Source organism: Bombus pyrosoma, linkage group LG6 (genome assembly GCF_014825855.1).
Source record: "Bombus pyrosoma isolate SC7728 linkage group LG6, ASM1482585v1, whole genome shotgun sequence".
Lineage (NCBI taxonomy): Eukaryota > Metazoa > Arthropoda > Insecta > Hymenoptera > Apidae > Bombus > Bombus pyrosoma.
In genome coordinates this window covers 20,409-45,617 of record NC_057775.1, presented here as the reverse complement: position 1 = coordinate 45,617, position 25,209 = coordinate 20,409, and the positions used below count along the sequence as shown (strand labels likewise).

Below are 25,209 nucleotides of genomic sequence, written 5' to 3'. Positions count from 1 at the left end.
TTCCCACATGTAACACTATTATTGCAAGTTATTACATCCCTCTCAATCAGGAAATAAATCAGAATGGAACTAGTATTTTGACGTCATTACCGCATCAAGAATAAAATATTTTATTGAAAGACGCAAGCGCTGTGACACTAAATTCCACAGTTTATCAGACAGGTGTATTTTTCACGGTTGTAAGTTTTATTTCGTGTTAAGAAGAAGAACTCGCGAATGGAGATAAATAAGAATAGACCAACAATAACGATCGATTTCTCCGGGAATGTAATTGAAAGCGCCGCGTATTTAGTTGCAGCACTGTCGAAATTACGCTTTGATCTTGATTGGACACAAACCAGAAGAGATCTGTACGCGAGGATCCAGTAAGAATGGCTGCCGTTTTTAGAAGATTCAGAGCCGTGCAGATCACGGTGATCGGCAAAACTAAACTACCGTCATTTGTTACCAGCCGGTAGGCGATCACGACTGCAAAACTTTGAAGAGCCCTTTTTTCATATGTTTCGTGTATAATCTACGCGAGCTAGTATATAAACGGCGGCTTTTTAGGGCAATAGCCACATCGTGTGTGTTGTAGATCTTTTGCAAGGTCATCGATCCGACAGGATATCAGCGAAGGATGGATAAACAAGCTTTTCGTAAGAAAAATCGAGCCAACCAAAGAGTCTCATTCAAGGATGCTGTCAGATAAAGGAGTTATTTACGCCTTGCATACGCACAATATTCGACCCGATTCCATTGATAAATATTTGACCAATTAGTAAGTTAATTTTGTTTACATTTTCTTTATCTTAATGTCAAGTCATATGTTTAAATCATAAACATGTTTAGAATACTCGCACAAAAATTCTTTCAAAATTCTTTTTTTTGAAGTTTCAAAAAAATATTAGATTTTGTTTATGTCGCAGAATTGGCATGCACAGAGAATTATTTATATTAGGAAAATTATATGGGGACATGTTTGTATTTTGGAATATTACAGTGAAGAGATTGTTAACATTATAAACTCCAAGAAATCTGAATTGAAATTGGAGCTAGTTGGTTCATGGACTGTCGTAGCTGGCGATATCGATCAAGCATTGCATCTATGGCGATACTCTGGTGGCTATGATAGTGTTGACCGCACACAAATTGAATTATCTAAAGAAGAGGTATGAGAATTAAATAAATTTATTTATATACAGTAATATAAAACAAACATTCCATATATTATTTTATTATTTATTGTTATATGATAATTATATGTTATATATAATATTGTTTACTCTCAGGCATATCAACAATTATTCAAAGAGAATGGCAAATATCTACGGTCACGTTATTTACAATATTTATTGGCATTTAGCTATTGGCCTCCTCTTACAAAACGAAATGGTTCAAATATATATGAAATACGTAGTTATAGGTTACAGCCTGGTACTATGATTGAATGGGGTAATAATTGGGCAAAAGCTATCAATTATAGACGTAACAACAATGAACCATTTGCTGGTTTCTTTTCACAAATTGGTAGATTATATAATGTCCATCACATTTGGTGTAGGTATTAATGTTAATGTTATTTATGCATTCTTTATGTACCAGATTAACAATATGAACTATATATAATATTAATTCACAGAAAAGATATATATAATTTATATTAAATATATATAATCTATATGTTTTTAAGGATAAAAGACATGTTCATTTCCAGGCTACAAAAATCTCCAAGCGCGAATGGAAACTCGTGAAAGTGCATGGAGATCTCCAGGATGGGATGAATGTGTTGCATATACTGTACCATTAATTAGGGAAACACATTCCCGTATATTAAGACCAACTAACTTTTCACCAACAAAATAAGATTTTATGTCCACAAATCTAAATGCATTTGTATAATACAATTTATTTCTTATGTTTACATTATAATGTAAAAATATTTGTTATGTTATACACACTACGTTTATATAACTGTATAAAGTAAGCGCTCAATATGAAATGAAATGTAGCATTTTGTTGTATTGCAATTACTAAAATGTATTTTAATAAAATTTAAACTTCTTTGTTACTATAACGCTTCACGATATATTTTTATTGTCAGTTTTTAAATACATCTATATATTGATGAGTATATTGATCGTTGTATTTCTGAACATTTATCTACCTTTACTAAAATTTGCTACTTTTAATGTTCACATAATGATTGATCAATAATTCAATAAAAATTATCTAGTTTTAGTGAAATAGTTTATAATAAAAGAGGTATGGGAAGGTCACGAAATGCGAATAATTATTAAATATCGTTTATTTTTATTATCTATTCATCAATCTAATCTGTTTAAAGTTTAAGTGATAAACATATGCTCCTCTCTAGTCATATAATTCAAAGGACATGTTAATTTAATTAAACATGGAAATCATGACAAACAAAGGCCAATTACGTTAATTGCATTTTATATTTAATTTTACTGTATTTTCCTTATAAAGATACTAGTCTTTAAACTTTATTAATTAAGCTATATAAATATATATATATATATATAATAAAATGATAATTGTCATTGTAATAAAGAATATTATTATTGATAATTAGACTATTTTTCACATTAGAAAAAATATTTTATATATAAGCATATTTAGTATTTTCTCATCACTTAACATAATCAGTAGTCAAATTAATTTAAAATACTTCAGCATTGCTTAAATTTTTACTATACTATGCTATACTTTTACTACATTATTTTTAAAAACAATTTTTACCTCTATTTAATACATCAAGTGCAGGAGTTAGAGTATATTATTATGTATTTTACTTTTTCACATACTTTTTTAAATACAGAGTTAATGAAATGAAAGATGATTATCTTATGACCTACATCATATACTTTAGTAAAATTTATTATGTTAATGTCCTTTGTATGAAATCTTATGTCATACAATAAAAATTTAATTTGCTTGAATTATCCTTAAAAATTATTATGATTCATACAGCATTATTCTTACAATGCTGATGCGTTTCAAGAATAGAAAAAGTTGGAAATGAAGTGGAATCCAAATTATAGCAAATTTTTCTTATAATAACGTAGAAGTGACGCAACAGTGGAGGACTTATATGTTTAGTGATATTGGAAATAGAAAGCATCTTCAGAACACAGAAATAAATATCGATGAAATCTTTGCGAATTTCAAATATTTACAATATACAAGTATATATACAAGATATATATATATATATATAACCATCATATTACTTTATAAAAGAGAATAAAATAAGTCAGAATAAAATTCTGTATCAGTATAAAGTTTTGACATTTAATTATTCTATGTCAAGTGATTCTTATATCAATATTCTACACCAGACAATGTATTTTTTTAATTATCTTATAATTATCTTTTCAGCAACACAATATTTTTTTGTAAATATTAATGTGGATATTTGTTTATGGATATTATATAATGTTTAATATTGTTAAACAATTAATTCTGAAATAATGAAGATTCCTTATCAGAATATTTTATGTATCAATATCAGTATTTTATTTTAATAGAAGAATTTATTGTAATTAATAAATGAGCTTTATAGTACATATAATTCATAGCAAACCAATTCTAAATATTATTTTCAATTGCGTTTTAAATTAAAAAGTGCTAAAAAGGATAAAAAGTTGAAATTTATATTGTTACATAGCATTATATTATAAACTTATATAAACGTAATCATTTAACATAGAATAGAAATTTAATTTTTGCAAAAATGCAAAAACTATTAAAATCAGTAATTAATAACTTTTGTAATTTATTAATCTTATCTTGTGACTATGCATAATGTTTTGTACCAAGTAAAATACAAACAATATAATATCAATTTGAAACGTTTTACTACATTACTGATAATATCATATTATCCGAAATTATACTTGATAAAGTAATTTGATTGTTACGGATTGAAATTCTAATAAAACCCAGATTTATATAATATATCAAATAATATTGCAAATACATTATACACATACATACATATTCAGTAAATGTAATATAAAATAATTTCGTATAATATAATACTATATATATTAGAAGTTTAGTTCATTATTTCGTGAAAGGCAAATTAATAATTTACTCCAATAATATCTGTAATTTTGTCTGATTTTATAATTTATATTGTGAACTCTTTGCATAAAATTTTATTCTTTTAATCATATAAAATATGCAGATATTGCCGAAAATCTCATAAATCTCCGCCTATGTGTGCTCTGAAGTGTTTTCCTATTTTCTAAAATTTAATCAGTGTTAATGCTTGAACAATGATTATATTCATCGTATTATATTATGCAGTCCTTTTTTGTTAGAAAATAACACTACTAAAAAGGAAAATTATAATCTAGTTAAAGCCAAAAATTATATCCATGATAAATGTTAGTATATTCACCAGTACATTTGTTACTTAATGAAAGCAATATTCTTTTGGTAGATTTTTTTTCATTTTTAAATTGATTTGCAAAAATATTATACATTTTAGTTTAATATTAGTGAATATACTATAATACAAACTATTGTCAAAACTAAGAAATCACACATGGATGGAAATAAGTGAGAAAGAAACTAATTTATATTGATTACAAGTATTAATTAGTAATTGATAATTGATGTGCCATGCCTATATTGAATTGGCTAGTTTACTGTATATAACGTTTTAAATTCAAATTACCAAGTTAATAGACATAGCTTTGGAGAATTCAGTAAATTGTATTACATTAAATCCTACTCTTCATAATCAAGATTTAATTTCAAAATCTTACACAGAGTGAATAGATATTTACAAAATGCTAATAACAACAAAAAGTAATATTTTAAATTAATATCTAGCATTTTTTTATAATAATAATCACATAGTTGTGATCAAAGAATTACGTCTTTCCTCTTCTTTCTTTAATACATACATACAATCAGACTTATAGAGAATCCGTGCAACACTTAAGGAAAATAATTATAAAATAACGTTAACATTAATATAATTAACTTTAATAATAATTGAAGTATATGTATGTGATGGTACTATTTATATATTTGCTTGCTTCACATGAAATTTCACATAAAATAGTATGACCTGTCCAAAACAAAATATTTTAATAACTCCTTATATTATATATATGTATATATATATATGTATATATATATATGTATATATATATATATATATACATATTTCCCAAAATTCCATAACATTAGTTCTAAATAAAATAAAAAAAAATTATTTATCTACAATTTTGTAATATTAAGTTTCATTTTAGTCTTCTTAGAATATATATTAGTCCTCTTATGCAATCCATAATTTTTGAGGCAAATATGTTAATTTGCATTCATTACAAATTGAAAATATTAAGAAGTTTTATTATGGATATATTAAATATTTTTCTTAGATTAAAAGTGAAATATTGTACATGTACTTCCAATTTTTACAAATTATAGAATTTGGAACCATTAATGAATAAATCTTTATTTATACCTTAGTTTCTAATATATAACACAATGTTTAAATTGCTATCAGCTAAATGTAATTTTTGTTATAAAAGGTTTTGTTCTTTTATGTATATAATTACAAGTCATGGACAATCTATAATATATAAATTTTAACTTTAAGTTTAATGATACATAAAATCATTTTCTCTTGTCCATTTCTTTAAAGTTTGATACAATTATTATAAATCTATATCTAAATATAAAATTTCCTGTAGTTTAAATTCTCTATACTTCTTATAAATTATTTTTTGTAAATTGTATTCCTATAAAGAATCAAATAACAGTACTTTACACATTGGAACAACTTTCTTATTAGTCACAATTATAATTTGATTTCTTTCTATATAAAATACAGAATAATTACTCTAAGAACAAATATAGTAATTATCAAATTTATTAGCATGATATTAAAGTAATTTATCTTAAATAAAATGCATTTATATATACACAACATATAATCTACAATGTCAAAATATTTCTTTATAAATCTATAATAATAATTTTATGAAAAGATATATGGATTGCCTATGGACTAGGATTGAAATATTATGACTTATTTTATTTACTCATATCACAACATAAAATGTAGCACGAACATCTCTATTAGTCTCTACCGTTTATTACCAATTAAAGAAGTTCATTAAAAGTCTGTATTGTATTCATGTATCCTCCTAAGAATAATTAAAGGAAGAATTTATACAAGATACATATTAATATGCAATGCTACAAAACAAATAATTCAGCTGATTGTGACCATTTTCATTTAAAAAGTTTTGAACACATAAATATATATATGTTCCTATTTTTGCTTCACATTTTTATTATTGTAATTGAACACATTCTCAATTTTTATATCATGGAAGTTCTAATTTTTAATTAAGTCATTATTAATAAATAATGTTTGTATACAAGAAAATTGGAATGTGCGCTACATTTTCAATATAAACAGTGGTAAAACATAATAGATAAATATTGCTTGTCATTTTCATTAAATTATCAATTTTGTGATGCAATGTTAGAAAAGCAAAATAATCTAAAATAATTTTATTACTTCAAAATTAAAGCCTTTTTATTGGTTTTACTATATGTGCATGGAAGAAATATTTTATTATAAGAGGTATGTAGCTTAATTTATGTAGTATACAAATTGATATATTTATATAAGTTTCTATTGTATTGAAATATATGGGTAGATAACTATATATTATACGTTATATGACATAACATAAATATAATTATTAATGAAAAGATTTTGAATTTAATGGAAATAATTTTCCCAAAATAATATTATTATATTATTATAATATTATTTTTGTTAATTGTATTGTAGGGAAAATATCATTAATAGTATTGTAATGATTTAAATATTAACAAGTAGAACAGTCACAATCACTGAATTTAGATGCAATACTTCGTAATAAAGATGATGATATGTGTATGTATATATATATATATATATGTATGTATGTATATATATATATATATACATATACATATAAAACAGAAAAAATACATGGAAATGTTTTAAATGAAAAAAAGACAGAAATTAGATACTACAATATAAAAGTACAACATTGGGATGTGTACTGGATGGAAACTTTGGACAATTATAACAAAATATAATATAATACAACTGAAATGTCGATAATAAAAGTAACAATAATGCTATTCGAATCAACACCGAAAGAAGAAGTACTTTATATCTGGAAAATTAATATAAAAGATTTGTGATATACCAAAATCAATATACAGACTAGAATAATATTTGCAAATTCATTACAGCAAGTAAAAGTACATATAATTTAATAATTTTCTGATCAAGCAAAATCAAATGAGTCGTTAGGTGTAATAATAGAGTAAAATTTTTATATCAATCTTAATGTATTATTTATAATGATAATATATTAATAATAACGATATTTGCTTCATTGGTAAGTATCATCTTGAGGAAATGCATAAATTGAATTGAATTATATGCTAAAAATAATATTGTTTAGATTACATTATATTTTATTTAATTTCGCATATATGTTTCCATTTTTGCCGAATAAAATAGGAGGAATTTGTTGCTAAAAACAATATTTATTTTCAGCATATTATTTATATTAAATGCCAAAACTTCGAATATATAGCACTATATACATGGGTACTTAAAAAACACCACTTAAGTTATTTTCTACTTCTTTGGAAATAAAAACAATTGTTGAAAACAAGAAATATTTGATATTATATTTAAACATACTAAATTACAATTAATTATTTTTAGGACTTTTTATAATTTGTTATTTCTTATTATAATAAAAAATAGAGAAAAATATTATAGATAAAATACTCTATTGTACATTTAAATTATTGAAGAAAAATTATAAAAATTTAGGAATTAATCTCAATACATTATAAGATACAACGCTACTTCCATGTTAATCATTAGAATTTTATAAGAAATTTGAAAATATAATACAAAATTATATAGTAATACAGTAGCATTATTATAATCTTAAAATATGTGATTAAGAATATTATAATTATAAAATATCTAAACATGACATCAAACATTTTTTATCTAAGACATTGTCTTTTATTTTTAAAATGCTAACCTTATTACTTAAGTGAATTATTTAGGTATTTCCCACTGTATAAAGTTTCTTATTTTTTATGTAAAATATAGAATAATGTGGTGTTTTAAAAAATATGTATCATGTATTCAATTACAAAAATCAACGTAATTATGTAAATAATTTACAGAGATGTGCATCAAGGCTGCATATGCAATAATATCAAATTAAAATAAAAAAAATATATTTTAATGTTGAAAGGAATTTGAAGTGGACACTGTCATATTTTGGTAATTCAACAATAATTTTATTATCAATTTAATTTTTGATATTGACATTCCTTCTTAGTAATGTAAAACAAATTGTATAAAATAGTAAAAAAATGTCTTTCAATTTTAGAAATTAATTTCTCATTGAAATAACAAATATTATCTATTATGAATGCATTATTATAACTATAACATAAGATACTGTAACTAAATTTTTTCATTAGTCTGTCACTTCGTAAATATTTTAATTACATTAAGAATGCAATTAAATAAATAAATCGACTCACTCAGTTTTTGTTAAATCAGACTAAGTGTCACTGAAAGTTTGAAATAAGGTTTTCGAAGATCAACACATGCAATTAACAGTAAGATTATTTAATACTAGACCTTCGATAAGTTAAAATCTTACCGAAAATATTATTCCTGTGTTGTGCTTATTTCAAATCTTCAATTAGTCAAAATCAAATGTATAATAATTCGAGCATTATGATTATACTGTTTTTTTCTTTTTTTATTATAATTGCAAGATATTGATAAATAAATGTCTCTAAACATTTTCTGTAGTCGCATATAAAATTTTCTGTATGCTATAATAGCTGGCTTACTTCAAGCCCAAGAACATTAAGATTTACTTTTCAGTATAGTAGATGAGACTGATACTTAAAAGAGTTTTCCTTTTTAATCCTATTTAGTTCACAAGATATTTGGATATGGTTAATAAATATTACAACGTTGCAAAAAGCATCTAAGTTCTTCTTCAATATGAAGCTCTCTTTCCAGATAGATCACATTGACATATTTTGATAATTAAAAAATATGCTGTTACATTAATTTCAGTCCAATACACATTCCCAACCCTAACAAACCTTTTAGGTTTGGGTCAATGCATATAACGAGCCAACTTTTGCTATGTATGTAAATCATTGAATTAAACGTCGATAGACTCGTTATGCATTCACTACAGGCAAACGTACATACATACATATTCTATTAATTGATTATGATTAAAATTAAAGACTATTAGGGGGGAAGGATGTAGAACTATTACTGTGAGCCAGACTTAACATTGAGCCACTAAGGCTTTCATCGTCTGGGTAAGATTCTTTTGATGCCTCAGCTATCGCCAGAGCACTGCAATAATTTGAAAAAAATGTATATAGGTAGATCTACAATATTTCTTTCTAAAGTTCTTAAATTTATCTTTCTATTTTATGAAATGGTAATGAAAGATTAGCTTAGCACAAATATGAATTAAAAATAGAAGTATAGAACTATAGAATAGTTGAAACATTTCCTTCTCTCGTTAATATTTACGAAATTTGTTCGAACTAAAAACTATGAATCACAAATTACATACCTGAATCCTATTCTTGCACTTTCCTCATCAAATTGTTGTAATTCACGTTCTTGTCTTTCATGTAATAAACGTATCCGCTCACTACGTTCACGAAGGAATTCCTGAGTTTCAAGCTCCATTTTCTGTTCAAGCAAAGCTCGTCTAACTGATACTCGATCTTCTAATTCACGACGTTCTCTGTTTCTTTGAGCTTCAGCTTGCATTTTATTCTTAGATTGATATGCCATTAGAATTTCTAATTCATAATTTAGCCTTTCCTATAAAACATATAAGAAGTAATTATTACATTTACATTGCTGTGGTTCTAATACTTGTAGGATGTTTGTTACAAGCATCATCAAAATCAAGTTTTAAAATTATGATATGAATTTTTTTGTATATTTGAACAAAATCATATTTTTACAAACTCATTGAAGAATGTTAAGTTCGTGAAAGAACGATTTTAAAAATCTTGTAATTTTATCAGTTTTTAAATAAATGCAACATTTTACCTTGAGGTTATGGCATTCAACTTCTTGTGATTCATCTAAACGTATACTTTGTTTCTGGAGCATTTCAGCAATACTTTGTTCATACTGATCACCCAATAAAGCTAACTTCCTTCTTTGTTCTTCTTTTAATTTTTTGATAACAGCCTTTTGCTCTTCTTTAGCTGTTGTTTGTAATATTTGAGCTTTTAATGCCTTATATTGTCGCGTTTGTATTTTACATGTTTCTCTAAATTGTTTTCGAATTTGCATTTCTTTTTGCTAAAATAATAATAAAGTATAAAAAACTTTAATTTATCTATATAAGATCTAAACTTTTATTATTTTTCCCGATATCGGATTTTATTGTTTAAATAAAGTGTTTATATGTTATGATGTTGAAATATATGTTTAATTTATAGTATCAAATATATGAGGGGATATATGTGTTTGGGATCAAAGAGTGGATGAGTGTGGATCTTTGGATGCTGTAAGAGTTGTATGGGAATAAATGGGAGTTGAGTATATGTAAGCCAAGTCCCTTTTTTGAGCTGTGAAGTCGAAAAATAAATAAATATTAATAATACTATCGTTTTAAAAAATTAAAACATGTTACTTACTTTGAGACTCTTAGGTTGCTGTTTGAGCTCCAATGCATGCTTTTTACGTAAATCACGTTCTGCTCTTTGCATGTAATCTTGTTGATTAGAAAGTTCTGTAGCATGTTGTCGATGAACTTGATCTTCTCTAAGAGTATGAACTGCCCTTTGTTGCCTGTATTCAAGTTCTTGTGTTTTTTCATGATGTCGTAATAACATATTATGTGCTTGTTCTAATTGTTGTTGTCTCTTATTTAATTCCTACATAATACAAATATATTTATAACATATATTTTAAAAAATGTATTCAAATATAACAAAATGTCGATAACAAAGTAAAAGGAAAGAATTATCTATATAAAATAAAATACTGCACTAACTTCTCGAAGTAGCTCTTGTTCCAAACTATGAAAAACAAGTAGCTTTTTTCTACGGAATTTACGAATTTCGAGGTCAAGGTATTCTCTTTGCCCTCTTGCAAGGCGTTGCTCTTCTTGCGCTTCCATTTGTCGTAAATTATCTTTGTGACTCTGAAGTGTAGCATCTCGTTGTCTCTTCGGTGTAACTTCATCCTGAGATAATTCTTTTTTCCATCTTTCTTTGTAAACCTTAAAAAAAAGAAATATCGTTAATCATAAAATATTATCGAAAAATATAAAGCTTTTTTGAATTACCTTATAGTCTTTCTTTTGCTGTGCTTCTAATGCTTTCCGATCTGCTTCCTGTCTACTTGTAATCTCTTTATGTAGTTTTTTCTCAGCATTTTGGTTTTGTTTAAGCTTACGTTCTAATTCTTGCAAATGCCTTAATTGAAGTTTTTCCAATTCTTTACTAAACTGTTGTAAAAGAGTTTCATATTCTTTATCTAATAATTGTTTATGGGATTCCATTTCCATTTTACAACGTTCTTCTAATTTTACCTTTTTGAATAATTATAAATGAGATATATTATTCAATAAAAATTACATAATGTTTAGATATTAAATTAAGTACTTACCAAAGCACCTTGATGTTCCCGTCTCATTCGTTTATACCCACTCATTTGTTCATGCATTTCCTCTTGCATATGTTCTTTTTGTTGTTTAGTTACAATCGATGTCGTCCTAATTGTTGCAAAATTATTGGCACCATGTTCAAGAAGATTGGCAGTGACACCACCTGCTGATATTTTATGTCTATTTCGTACAGATCCTGTGGAATAATCGTTTGGATCAGCATTTGGCAGTGGCAAGCTATTGGTGGAGGAACTTTGAGAACTGGCAGAAACACCCATTGAATGAATTGAATGCTCTGAGGTAATTGAATTGCTCTTGCTACTATCACCACCTGTTTGTTCATCTGGAGTATCTATAAGATATAAGTAAAAATATAAATATAAAAGTCTAAAAAAGGATATAAACAAATACTATGATCTCAAATCAAATTTCAACTGAAAACTTAACATACCATCAGCATCACCAACTGTACTTTCAGTTTCACAAGCATCGATCATTAAGATCTTCTTCATTTTCCGATAATTCAAATTATCCAATTCTCTAACAGCAGCTTTCGTTCTCTGAATCAAGTCTATTAAAACTTGTGGAGAACGCGTTCTGGTGACAAATTGATGCTGTAAAATTGAAAGCCTATAAGAAAACAACTAACTAAACTATAGTATATCTTATTTATATGAAACTTGAACAGTAAAGCAGCAAAAAATCTATATACTGCAGATAAAATAAAGATTTCTGTAGAAGACTCACTGATAACAGTTTACCAGAGGCTGGCCTTTCAGTTGGACTTTTAGTTAGACACACTTCGACGAAGTGACGAAAAACATCTGACCAGTCTGGAGAATTTAAAGTTGGCGTGTCATTCTGAGCAATGTGATACAGAGCACTCATAGCATTCATATTAAAATAAGGTGGTTTTCGCTCCGCTGAAATTATAATAAATATTCACATAATCCAATAAATATTTTGGTCTAATTTTAAATGATTTGTTTTTTTATATGTTTTTAAAGTAATTTATTTTTTAACAGAGTAAAAATATATAACTAAATAAACATTTTGATACCTAATTCAATACATGTTATCCCCAAAGACCATACATCCACTTTTCCATCATATTGTCCTTCATCCATAGCTAATATCACTTCTGGTGCCATCCAATAAGGAGTTCCTACAAAGCTATTTGCTGGACATTTTATGCTTGCAGATCCAAAATCTGCCAATTTTACTGTACCATTTTCAGTAAGTAAAATATTTCCAGCTTTGACGTCTCGATGTATTCTTCCAAGAGAATGAAGATAATGCAAACCACGTAGCACACCTTCACAAATTGCAGCTATTTCATCTTCTTTTAATGGTCTCTTATGAACTTCAATAATGTCTGATGCAGAACCAAGGCAATATTCCATTACCAACTATAATTAATTTATAAAATTCATCACTGACAATTAAAAGAATGCTTATAACACAATATTATTTAAGATATGACTTATTAAAATAATTCTGAAAATATATACCCAGGCAGTGTGGTCCCTGAGATAACAGCCCTTATACTCTATTGTATTAGGATGGTTAAGTTGCCTAAGAAATCGAATTTCTTTCAAGATATCCTGCCACTTCTCAACAGTTTGTTTTCCCACATATGACATTTTCTTGATGGCAACAATTTCTTTGGTAAGCAAACATCGTGCATAATAAACAGCCCCAAAACTGCCATGCCCGATTTCACGTAAGTCTTCAAATATTTTCTCCGGATCATTTTTTTCAAATAATTCAGCAATCTCTGGGTCCTTAAGGCTACCAGGCCTTGGAACAGCTGGCATAGTAAAATGTTAATAATTAGATAACCAAGGCCTATTTCAGACACCTTTAGACGTCTTCTTGTCTTTCAATCTTCTATCCTAAATTTTATAATATTACTTAATCCTCTGTCAGTCCATTCCAAAATTTAACATTCTATCTGTGAAAAAGAAGCAAATTATATTATTTTTAACTTTGATAATTAATAACTAAACACTAAATATTATATTACTTCTAATTCGAATATATTAATTGAATTTACTTGGATGATTTTTCATTTTATTTAATATTAAAATGTGATTCACATACAAACTATAAGGAATAAAGTAAACAAAGTACAATTAATATGTTTTTCATTAAAAATAGACATAATTTTTAGTTAATTCTTGATATTTCTACAAACTTTATATCGTATAAGTTAAGTTATTTTTAATTAAACAAATATGTGTATAATACATAACAACTTTGTATATTATAATGCACTGTGATTTGCATACCTTCATTTCATATTTCTCCTAATTTAATTTTTTATAATACATTAATAGCAGCAAGTCTCTCAATAAGTTCAATGACAAACAATATTCAACAAACACAAATACACAAGTTTATAGAATATACAGGGAGTACAATTAAAAATCTTTCCTCGCTATAAAACGTATTTATAATTAAGATGAGCTTGACACTTATCACGAGGTCCTCAATACGAAACACACTATTCTATACGTGGAAACTCATTTGACTTGAATAAATATCATATGTTTTTAAACGGAAAATCTGCAGAGAAGATCGAATCGAATGTTATCAATAGTACGTGAAACTCTTAAGGAGCAAGTATTTTGACGGTGAGAATAAAAATAATAGTAAAATTGGGGTTGGTAAGCAAAGAAGGCGGTCGAGTGAAATTTGCAGGAGGTAGAAATGCGGGCGTAAGGAGGGTTGGGTCTCTGACTCGAAGCAATCGCGTCAGATTGGTCCCGCAAATACAGTAGAGGGATATCGTCGGTGTAGCCAAAAAGGCTTGCCGTGTTTGGATCGGGTGTACAACATCGTGGTCAGATCCCGGTGTATCAACTGTAATTTCTCGAAAACTCCGGCAACAAGGAAAAAAGTGATATTCACCTCCAAAATGGCGAAGGAGCAGGCACAGAAGCATGCGCGCAGCTCCGAGCACTCTCTTCAGGCGGAGCACCTCTTTTTCCTGAACTTGGCCGATCCTTCGAGCATATTAAGATCTGAGGATCACGATTTTTTGTTGTGCAAACGCACCGCACCCCGGAAAAGCACACGCCTCGTACGTGTCACGCACGTACGCACACACGCGCGAGACGCGACAATTCGCGGCAACGCAACAATACGGCACCCACTATCCGCCGGACACACGAGAATTCGCTAACTTTTTGACGCCTTTTCGGCTAGCCTGGGTGTACTCTACACAGCAGGCGAATTCTCCGACGATGATCAGTGGCGCCTCTACGTCGATCAAGTACTAAACTAAAAAACATTACCGATAACTAATAGCTACTACTTTACCAGTTTTACGTTTTTAACTTAATAACATAAAACAATGTTAATAAATAGAAAACGATCAAAATATACGATAATATTTGATATGTCATTTAAATTTTAGAAATTTATTGTATGTAATAAAATATAAAGTAGTGTTCGATTGAAATTAGCTTTGGTATTTGTTAATTTTAGATAAATGAGAAAATAAGTTTAATAAGAATTTTATAATGAATTTATTTTTATACTTTTTCTTTTATAAATTTTTTGATAAATTTTATATGATTTTGATACATATTTTAAATAACTTATACGCATATATGAATACAATTTGTTATCAAAATAATCATAATTATTGTATAAATATGTATATAATTTTATATTTTATATATGTATATTTAAAATTTTACGAATAACTTATAAAAGCTTCATTTTTTTTAATTTGGCTTTCATACGCTATACAAATTTAACTTAGTCTAATGTGTAATACAAGATTAGTTACTGCTATTTATGTATATACATATTGATATTATATACAATTATATCAAACTTATACATATGATACAAAAGTGATTTTTTTTAACTATACATATAATTTGATACATGTGAATATTGCAAAGAAATGCTTATAAAAGACTTCTAAAGGTATAAATTAATAATTTTATCATATCTGTACATGTATTACTGTACTCTTTTAATGAATATGCTTATTAGAAAAAAAGAATTTACACATATTTTTAAAAAAATATGTATAATTATTTTGCAGTCAGCAATGTGTACGCATAAAATAACATTCAATTTTATTAGATTATGTACTTTCTAGGTTTTCCATTAATGACATTAAAAATGTGTTTCCATTTATTAGTTTTGTAGTGCAGACAACAAATTCTACGTTTACTGAAAATAAAAATTTTTCTCAAAATATATCATACATACAAAAAGAAAATCAATTGTAAAGTTTCAATAATATAATAGATTTATTGTATTACTTACAATCTTCTTGCTGAGATAGAAATCTCAGCGCAGAGATTTCTGCAAATGTACATCCTCCAATAAAGAAAACCATTACTAATTTTGGTGGTTCTGAATTAAAGTCTTCGCTAGTAATAGAATTTCCTAAAAATTTAATTTATATCTATATCACCTACGATATAATTGAAATTATATTTTTTTTACATATATTCCTTACTTCTCCCAGATGACAGTATGTTATATGGTGGGCTACTAATAGTAGGGCCAGGTAACAATCCCATTACATCATTTAAACCTTGCCAACCATTTGGTTGTACAAGCTGCTCTGTCAATCGAACACTTAGTGGTGCATATATAGAATGAACATAACTAATATCCTTCGGTGTAATTTCACTTTCATCTTCAACAGTAAGTCGTAGTGCTTTTCGTAAAACTGCATACTGACGCGCAGATTGTTGTTGTTTTAATAATCCGGCTTTTTCTAAATTTAATATAGTTGGTAAATTATGATATCCGTATGTTTGTATTATTTCTCTCTTATAATAGTCCAATAACTTTGGCTTGAGTCCAGAATTTGTTAAGGATTGTATACAAAGAAGACGTAAAACTTTTAAAAGTGGTTGTTGTTGTATTATCATATCTTCTATAAAAGTATTTGGTTTATCTGTGTCAATACAATTCAATAACTCTTGCTCTACTTGCAATGATTCTAAAAAATTACTAGAATCTGTTACTTCTTTTATCATTTCAGCTATTGTTGTATCTAATAACAAAATAAAAATAAGTATACAAAATAAATCATACTATAATTAATGACAATTGATATTATTAAATAGAATTAAAAAAACTTACGTTTTGCTAATGATTGCTTAGTAGCCAACATATGTGGTAATCGTGCTATAAATTGTTTAATTTCTTGCACACTTTTATCTCCATGTCTCTCATCAAACTGTGATGAAATAACTTTAGCTTTTTTACTAAGGATAGGTCCAACTCCATTAAAATTTTTGTCCCTATAATTATAAAGGGTCTGTAAAATCAAAATCATATTAAAATATAAAAATACTCACCTGATTTCTGCAAATAATTCTTCTCCAGAATTTAGTATAATTTGTTCTTTTTCATTAAGAGTCATTGTTGTTGGAGAGTCTTGAGAATCATGAAATCTTCTTGCTGGCAACTGTACAGTATCTGAAATTACAATATTTTAATAAACTAAAAATAACAAATTATAATAAAATTACTTATAAGGTATTTTGTTATAAAAGATAAACTAAACTAAAGTTTAAAAGAAAGTAAAAAAATACTCAACTATATTTTATCCCAAAAATTTCATCTATTAATCCCTCATACGTTAATTGCGTAACTAGAGGTGAAAGTAAATCTACAGAGCGATCTAATAATAATAAATGTTCTATAGTAGATGACTGAACTGATGTTGTTTTATTATCCTCTTCTTCTCTATTTAATCTTTCTAATAATTCCCACACTTTGCTAGCAGCAGGTCCTCTTCCAGTAACTTTTGGAATTTTTCCATATAATCGTTGTAAACCTTGAATAGCTTGTGCAACTTGATACAAACAGGTGGGATCATTTTCTAGATGAAATTCCTTAAATGAACCACTAAGCTCCATGGAAAGAAGATCATTATCAAAAGGAAATAAGTCGCATTTAAATTCTTCTATTAATGTGAAGCTACCAAATACACCACGATTCTGAAGCTTTTTTTGACAAAGAAGACTTTTTCTTGGTACAAAGAACAAATGAAATTCTTTGCGTGGTCTTTTCCCTTCTTCTCTGCAAATTTGTTATTATATAAGCTTCATAATATTATCTTATTAAAAATTAAATTTAAAACAAATATTTCTTATTTTACACATACCCATGAACATTTTCAGCGATTAAATCCATAAGTCCTAACTGAGGTCTAGTTATAAATATTATATTAACAATATTTGGTGGTATTGTCAAACTTCCACCACATAAAGGATACATTTTAACAACATCATGTTCTTCAAGCAAATTATATTTTGCAACAAGACCAATTGGTCCTTCAAGAGATTGATCCCATATAATTGCCTATTATAAAATACAGATCAGAATATTTGTAACACAATATGTTTACTGATAATGTAAACAAAACATATACGATAACTAATTATACTTTAATTGTACTTTAAGGTAAACTATGAATAAAAATAAATTAATTGACTTTATTCATTAAACTAGTAACAACACATATTATCTAACAATAGCAATACATATTAATAAATGGTGAAAGATTGGAAAGTTTATTGTAATACCTTTGTGCCATCACACTTTTCAAGCAAACAGAGTAACTGTTTCCTGACTTGTACTTGAATAATTCCCACATTTAGACGTCCTGTCGATAAATGCGCCGATGACATATTTTTAATCCTACAATTTGCACACAATTGTTAAACGTACACCGCCTTCTGTCACTTTTGTATCTTAAATACTGCTCTCCTCCCTTCTCTATATGTACGTATGTATATACATTCGTAAATTTGTATCTTAATCTTACTATAAATTGTGCCATCAGTGTTACCACTATTATCTTAGAATATCTCATTTAAAAATATATAAAGATATTTTATATAAAAGTATAATATTTTGATTTCTATATATTTTTGCATTTTAACGATTTCCATTGTAATAATGTAGTTTATTAATTATCAAATTTCTTATAAGGAAAACTCGAAGTATGTAGTTATTTTCAATTTGATAGTGTGCATATACACATTTAATTTTCATACTACCACTTTACACTATAGCGCGAAAAAATATTACATATAATCGTACGCAAAAGTATAATCACTTAATCATGGATAAAAGAAAATTAAAATTTAGAGGCGGTTTACATAAAAATTTAATAGGAAGTCCAACATCTTCAAGAAGTGACATATCTCAAACTAAATCTTTGATTGAACAGTTGCCAAGAAATAATAGTACGTTATTAGCCGGAAAGGTCTTCTCAACTCAAAGTAAGCTTATTGATGAAATATTTCGAATATTAAAGAAAATTATTAAATAAAATATTTACAGGTCAAAACAAATTGTCAGATGAGGATATTTTTTCAAGTAAATCACGTAAGGTAGAAGTAAGAAATAGAGAATCATTATCACATAAACGCAAATTGTCAAGTCTTACTTCGTCAAACTGTGACATTGACGATGATTTAGGTTTTCCTTTGGCAGAATCTACAGTTTTAAAGAAAAAACGAGATGATTCTGACATTATATTAGATAAATGTGAAAATAGTAATCGCAGAAGTTCATCAAATTTATCAATAATTACAGAGAAAGATGTTAATGCGATTTCTATTACAAAGTGTAAATTTCTTGAGTTTTTACATGACTCAGGCATTAAGATAAATCCAGTTGTTCCACATGTACTTTGTAAGTATATCAATTATCTAAAACTTAAATTATATGATGGATATTAGTTGCATATAAATTTTAAAGTATATTTGATAGTATAGCACATAACATATTTAAAAGTATATTTGATTAATGTTATAATATAAATACATTGTATTCATTAAATTATTATAGGTAAAGATGTCATAATGGTACAAAGGAAAATGAAAGAATTACTAAATTCAAAAATATATAAAAAAGATGAGTTAATTACCCTAATGGAAAAATATTTTGAAAATGAAGAAAATTTAAAAAATGCTTTAAGCGATATGGAATTACTTATTGATGGCGAAGTGTCAAATGTGTTACATAGTTCTTCTCTTATAAAGATTCTGTTACAAGTTTCAGAACTATATCCAGAAATATATAGCAGTCTTTTGTCTAAACTCAATGAAGCTATACTTATAGCGTATGTTTTCTATTGTTATAATAGTTTCTTATAGTTTCCCACAATTTTTGAATATATTTTTATAATTCTCTTAAACGTATTCTTTTAGTGATTCCATTGAATCAGTCTCTTGGGCTCTTCCATTATTGCAACAGTTCCGCTTCTTGGATGTTGTAATTAATTCTGATGCTTTGGTCAACAATTTAGAACAACTTCTAGAATCATGTCCTTTATGGTTTCAGAGTGAATTAATTATGCTTTTACCTGACATTATATCTGACAAACAACATCAAGCTATTGCTGAAATTTTGAATAAAATTCTAGAAGATAATTCTGAATTAATAAATTTAATACTATATTGTATGGGCAACTTAAATCTTGGAAAAGAATATTTGGATGAATATAAGGAAAAAACATTAAATTTGTTGAAAACAAATGTTAAAGTAAACGCAATATCAGCTATTATAAAGTATGTTTTATTAGTTAGAAAGTACAGTATGGAAATATAATTACATGTACAATTTTTATCTATTTTCTCATTCTTCTACAGGTTTGTTTTAGAAGATTGTACAAATACAGAAATTTTTGAAAAGACATTAAAGGTATTACGCAATACTGATATACAACCTCTTGTTGGAGAAAAGATTGAAGAGTGTTATCAAAATCAATTAAATATTGTGAATACATTAAAAATGAGTATGCTTCTTTCAAAAAATATAGTAAATGCAACTATAACAGTTATAAAAGATATTACTAAAGATCCAAAACCATTAGATATCATTCTTTTGCTTCTTATATCTTTAACAACAGAAGTGAAGAGAAAAATTATTGAAGCTATATTTAAGCAACATATACGATCTGGGTTTTATAGAACAAGCTTATTAAATTTATTATATAGTGATTATAAACAAGTTCGTACAGCATAATACAATGTCAAGATATTGTCTTTGTTAAAGCTTTAATGTAATTAAGATATTTTTTTATAGGTTGTGCAAGAACTGCAACCTATTGCTTTACAAATATCTAGCAATTTATTAAAAACAGATGAACGTGTATTTATTGACTTTTCTATTGATTGGTTGCGTTTACAGTTTAAATGTCACAAAGAGAATGCGTTCAAACAACGAGAGATTCTAGAAAGAATTATATTCCTTATGGGTGATTGCAATCAAACAGTTAAAAATAGTCTGGCGTTTTTGTGTAAAATGGTAGAAAAGGAAGAAGACAGACAATGTCTAACGCCACATTGCAATCATCTTCGTATTTTACTTGAGAAAATGGATAACTTGAATTTAAAAGAAGTTGGTACATTGAATGACTTATTGCAACATTTATGTACAAGCCCTAATGTTATAGCTGATTCTCTACGTGATGACTTATTCATACTACTGCAAAAACAACTATCTAATTTTAAACCATTGTATGTATTAACATTACCAAAAGCAACGTGAAAAAAATCACCAATTCTGAAATCTGTTGTCAAAGTACGATTCCGAAACTCGCTTTCTCGAGTTCCTTAACTTTGAAATAAATTTCGATTGATTTTATAATTTCAGAGTTTTAGAGTTCAAAGTTCGGTGGTTTAAAGCAAATTCTTTCAATGTCTTTTGTATAACTAATCCTATGATTTTAGAAAGAAATAAAATAGGTATCATAGTCCCAGAATCATGAGTTACAAAATTTTAGTTTTGTGATTATCTGCATATAATCCTATGGCTTTGGCTGAACCATTTTATCTTAATATGTAGTCCACATTTGCTGCTACGTTCTTCAAATGACTCATAGTGTATCCCATTTTACTTTTATAATAATTGTTTCTCCAATCTGGTGTACGTTATTATTATTACATAGTGAATTTGCATTTATTTCCTTGTTTCTAATTCTTTCATCAAATATTGAATAATTCTTCTAATATCTCTAGAATCAATGAATACATAATTTACAAAAATTTTGCTTTGACAATAAGTTCCAAATTGGTTATCCTTTTCCTAAGATATTTTAAGTAATGTGCAGAATGCCTATAGTGAGAAGACAAACATTATTTACTGATACTGATTTTATTTTTAAATGATTATATTTTAGCACAAAATGTAAAGGTGTTTTAGGAGCAGTAATGGCAATAAAACATTTAATGCAAAAGACAGAGAAGTCTGATGCAGCGTATAATTTATTTGGTAAGCACCATGAACTACCATTATAAAAGTTTACATCTATGTCATAAAGATACTAAGACTTTTTAATTTTATAGAGACAGTATTAAATAATGTGAAGAAATGTTCACGATCACAAGCTCTGTTTTATGATCAATTGACTTGTATCATTTTACAAACTCAAAATATTAATACAAAATTTATAAAAAGACTCACAGATTATATTGAAGAAGAATTTGTTATTACAAATATGATTGATAAGTCAAGTTATAGGTATATAATATTTTATAATCTTTAATATAATATTCATTTATCTTATAATCTTGTGTATATTTAGAGGAAATTTAATTCCTAAATTTGGATTGAATAAGGCTGAAGATGAGCCAGAAAATTGTATTTTAACTTTTGAAGACAAAAAATATGGCGCAATTGTACCAATTTCTTTCAAACTTCTCAGAACTTGTTGTATTAAACTTAGTGAAAATGAAAATCTAGATGCTATAGATTCTCTTTTAGGATGTGCAATATTAATGCCAAAAGATTTTGATATAGCAGAAAATTCAGTAATTGATTTAATAATATGTTGCATTAATTGGTAAGTTAAAAATTAAATAAGTAAATAGAAATATAGTATTAATTTTAAATAAATGTACTACAAAATTTTTATTTTTTTGTAGGTTTCGTGAAGTGATTAGTGGTTTTGTTACACAAAAAGATTCTTTGTTACAGAAGCAAGTATTACAACGATTAGACAATTTGATAGATTTACAAAGTGAATTGAGCACATTGTTCTCTTTGTGTGACACAAAATACCAACCACCTCCATGTTATTTTCATCAGTTTCCTCTACCGCCATTTGTAAGAATAGATAAAAAAGTTGGAAAAAAAGGAAAAAAAGAGAAAAAGAAGTTCAAAGAAAAATCTGTTAGTATAAATGAAATTAAAGACTGGGAATTGGGTTCTTTAATATGTTCTAAAAATCCAACATATTTTAGAAAATTCGATGCATCGGTATATATATTTTAATATTAAATAATTAGTATTGGCGAAAAGCACTTTTTTTATTTATGTTTATATATATTAAATATTATTTACGTTTGTCTTATACTTATTTTTATAATTAGCATAATATTTCGTAGATAGTACATCTATTAGATATAAAAATGGACATGGATACAACACAATCTGTGGGACGCAGTATATCTATAAAACAAGTATGTTTTATTGTTAAAGAACTCCTAGGAATCTTTGAGCACGACAGTAATGAGAAATTTATAAAAGACTTAATTAAATTATTACCAAAAATTTGTGCAAAATTACGAGATATTGTAGACATTTTGAGAGAAGAAAATGAAGCTCAAAGCAGAGAAGCTGTTCGATTATTGTTATGTCTTCTAACAAAAATTTTTAATTGGAAAGGATTTGAAAGTGTTACTTATAATATATTATTACGAGGTATGACATTTATATATAGTATATTTATACATAATAATCATATTGTAATTTATAATATATTTTAATAATTTATACATACTTGTTTAGAGGGTTTACGAATTTTGGCAAGTCAAGTTGATGAAAGCAATATTAGATTAAGATCGTGCAAAGAACTTGTTACAGAATGTTGCAAATATTTTGAGTCTTTATCCGATATTATTACACAAATATCATTATCAATTTCATTAATCAATGTGTGTCAATCATTAATGAAACATTCTGAATCTTATACTAAGGAAAATAAAGAAAAGTATGGTGAGGAATATTATGTATAATATGTATGCATAATATATATTGCATATTATGCAATTCATAACTTATTAAATATTAATTTTATATCTAAAACATATTTAATCATTATAGTGTTCAGAATAACCATTGATGCTATCATTTTTAGCAAAAATGGCATTTGGATTTTTATGCCTTCAGTGGCCGGAAGACAATCATTCCAGTACTCAATATAAATCAACTGTAATTGAATTGTTAAATAGTTGGATTAATAATGAATTGCTACCATTACAAACAGTAACTTCAATTTTGGATTGGTTACCAGATGAAACTTCAGAATTGGAGAAGCCACAGGATAGATTAAGTAGAATACCTTCCATATCAAGAAGTAGTTTTCATTTTTTATTTAAAAAAATGTTCGATGGTTTAATTAATGGTATAAAAACTGCGTTGCAAATAGCTGATAGGTACGTATCATGTACTTAATAAAAATTGTTTTACATGAAATAAATATTTTATAAGTTTACATGTTTTTTATCAGAGATCCTAAAAGAATAAGTGTATGGTATGAAGTTGCGAAAAACGTGCAAAAGTTAGTTCAAATATGTAAAACATTAACAACAAAAAATAATTTATTGATATTCCTAAAATATATGCCTATATTATTGAAATCTTTTTTAAACCTTGGAATGCCAGTTCTAGAACATAATTTAAAATATCAAACAGAAGAAGTAACAAAAATATTGAAGATGATGCAAGGTATAAATTTTAAGTTATCCAATAAATAGAATAAAGTAACAAATAGCTAAAAAGATATTAATAGCAAAAAAAGTAATACAAATTATACATAAAATTTGTTTTAGGAGGCACACGATATTTACATACAATATGTTGTGATAGTGCAGAAAAGAAAGATCTTACATTATCAAAATATATTCCTGCAGCAAAATCTATATTAGAAAGATTAATATACAGTGTAAAGGGAATGTTAGTTCTTAACAATAGTCCTACTGCATTTTGGATGGGTAATCTTGTTAACAAAAACTTAGAAGGTCAAGAAATTTTTTCTCAGGTATGTATTTTTTGAAATATATAATCTTTTAATGTACCATATTGTAATTGTACTTTATATACTTATTGATATTTCTAGAATTTATCATCAGAGGAAAGTTCTGTACCAAATTCTAATATAGCTGATGATACAACTAATGTATCGTCAGATATATTAGAAAGCGATTCGAGTGATGACCTTGTTGATGAAAATAATGTGCCATAATATTTTTTATACAGAAAATTTAAAAAAATAACTCTACTAAACCTAAATAGCACAAAACAACATATTTTTATAATAACAAATTTATATTATAATACTTCTTTGTGTACTTTGTACATGTACTTTTATACACGTCCAAAGAATTATGTATTTACATTTAACATTATATCAAATGTTATAAACTAATAATATAATTATTAATTAAGTAAAATATTAACTATATAA

At 26.6% G+C, this 25,209-nt stretch overlaps 4 protein-coding genes across 10 annotated transcripts; 2 read left to right on the top strand and 2 right to left on the bottom strand.

Moving 5' to 3' along the window:
- Positions 1-52: 52 nt before the first annotated feature.
- On the top strand, positions 53-2,056 carry LOC122568201 (protein NipSnap). 2 transcript variants are annotated; one of them, XM_043727660.1, is made up of 6 exons: positions 53-179; positions 293-454; positions 578-760; positions 983-1,151; positions 1,272-1,539; positions 1,697-2,056. In XM_043727660.1, exons 2-6 carry the CDS (start codon positions 372-374, stop codon positions 1,843-1,845), a joined length of 852 nt encoding a protein of 283 aa, XP_043583595.1. In that variant the 5' UTR covers positions 53-179; positions 293-371; the 3' UTR covers positions 1,846-2,056. The 2 variants fall into 2 exon arrangements, with proteins under 2 accessions (XP_043583595.1, XP_043583594.1); XM_043727659.1 differs by having other exon boundaries at positions 162-454.
- Positions 2,057-8,467: 6,411 nt separating this feature from the next.
- LOC122568240 (serine/threonine-protein kinase Tao) lies at positions 8,468-15,242 on the bottom strand. Of its 3 annotated transcripts, none has more exons than XM_043727771.1 (12): positions 14,033-15,242; positions 13,253-13,695; positions 12,802-13,150; positions 12,489-12,664; positions 12,193-12,355; positions 11,744-12,093; positions 11,421-11,666; positions 11,127-11,354; positions 10,768-11,007; positions 10,172-10,429; positions 9,681-9,937; positions 8,468-9,454 (listed from the first exon to the last, which is right to left on the bottom strand). In XM_043727771.1, exons 2-12 carry the CDS (start codon positions 13,556-13,558, stop codon positions 9,334-9,336), a joined length of 2,694 nt encoding a protein of 897 aa, XP_043583706.1. In that variant the 5' UTR covers positions 13,559-13,695; positions 14,033-15,242; the 3' UTR covers positions 8,468-9,333. The 3 variants fall into 3 exon arrangements, with proteins under 3 accessions (XP_043583706.1, XP_043583705.1, XP_043583707.1); XM_043727770.1 differs by having other exon boundaries at positions 14,655-15,242; XM_043727772.1 differs by having other exon boundaries at positions 13,253-13,691; positions 14,655-15,242.
- Positions 15,243-15,398: 156 nt separating this feature from the next.
- LOC122568761 (vacuolar protein sorting-associated protein 33A) lies at positions 15,399-18,529 on the bottom strand. Its single transcript, XM_043728885.1, has 8 exons — positions 18,314-18,529; positions 17,893-18,089; positions 17,323-17,807; positions 17,081-17,201; positions 16,863-17,023; positions 16,228-16,773; positions 16,032-16,154; positions 15,399-15,935 (listed from the first exon to the last, which is right to left on the bottom strand). The coding sequence occupies exons 1-8, from the start codon at positions 18,416-18,418 to the stop codon at positions 15,847-15,849; spliced, it is 1,827 nt and encodes a 608-aa protein (XP_043584820.1). The 5' UTR covers positions 18,419-18,529; the 3' UTR covers positions 15,399-15,846.
- A 233-nt stretch (positions 18,530-18,762) lies between these two features.
- Positions 18,763-25,207, top strand: LOC122568082 (Fanconi anemia group D2 protein homolog). Of its 4 annotated transcripts, none has more exons than XM_043727421.1 (16): positions 18,765-18,979; positions 19,077-19,430; positions 19,587-19,860; positions 19,949-20,308; positions 20,390-20,750; positions 20,826-21,259; positions 21,922-22,013; positions 22,088-22,262; positions 22,327-22,584; positions 22,667-23,000; positions 23,129-23,444; positions 23,532-23,738; positions 23,881-24,178; positions 24,253-24,470; positions 24,575-24,783; positions 24,862-25,207. In XM_043727421.1, the coding sequence occupies exons 1-16, from the start codon at positions 18,856-18,858 to the stop codon at positions 24,985-24,987; spliced, it is 4,140 nt and encodes a 1,379-aa protein (XP_043583356.1). In that variant the 5' UTR covers positions 18,765-18,855; the 3' UTR covers positions 24,988-25,207. The 4 variants fall into 4 exon arrangements, with proteins under 4 accessions (XP_043583358.1, XP_043583356.1, XP_043583357.1 ...); XM_043727422.1 differs by having other exon boundaries at positions 18,766-19,015; positions 22,667-22,913; positions 24,862-25,206; XM_043727420.1 differs by having other exon boundaries at positions 18,766-19,015; positions 24,862-25,206.
- The last annotated feature ends 2 nt before the right edge of the window (positions 25,208-25,209 follow it).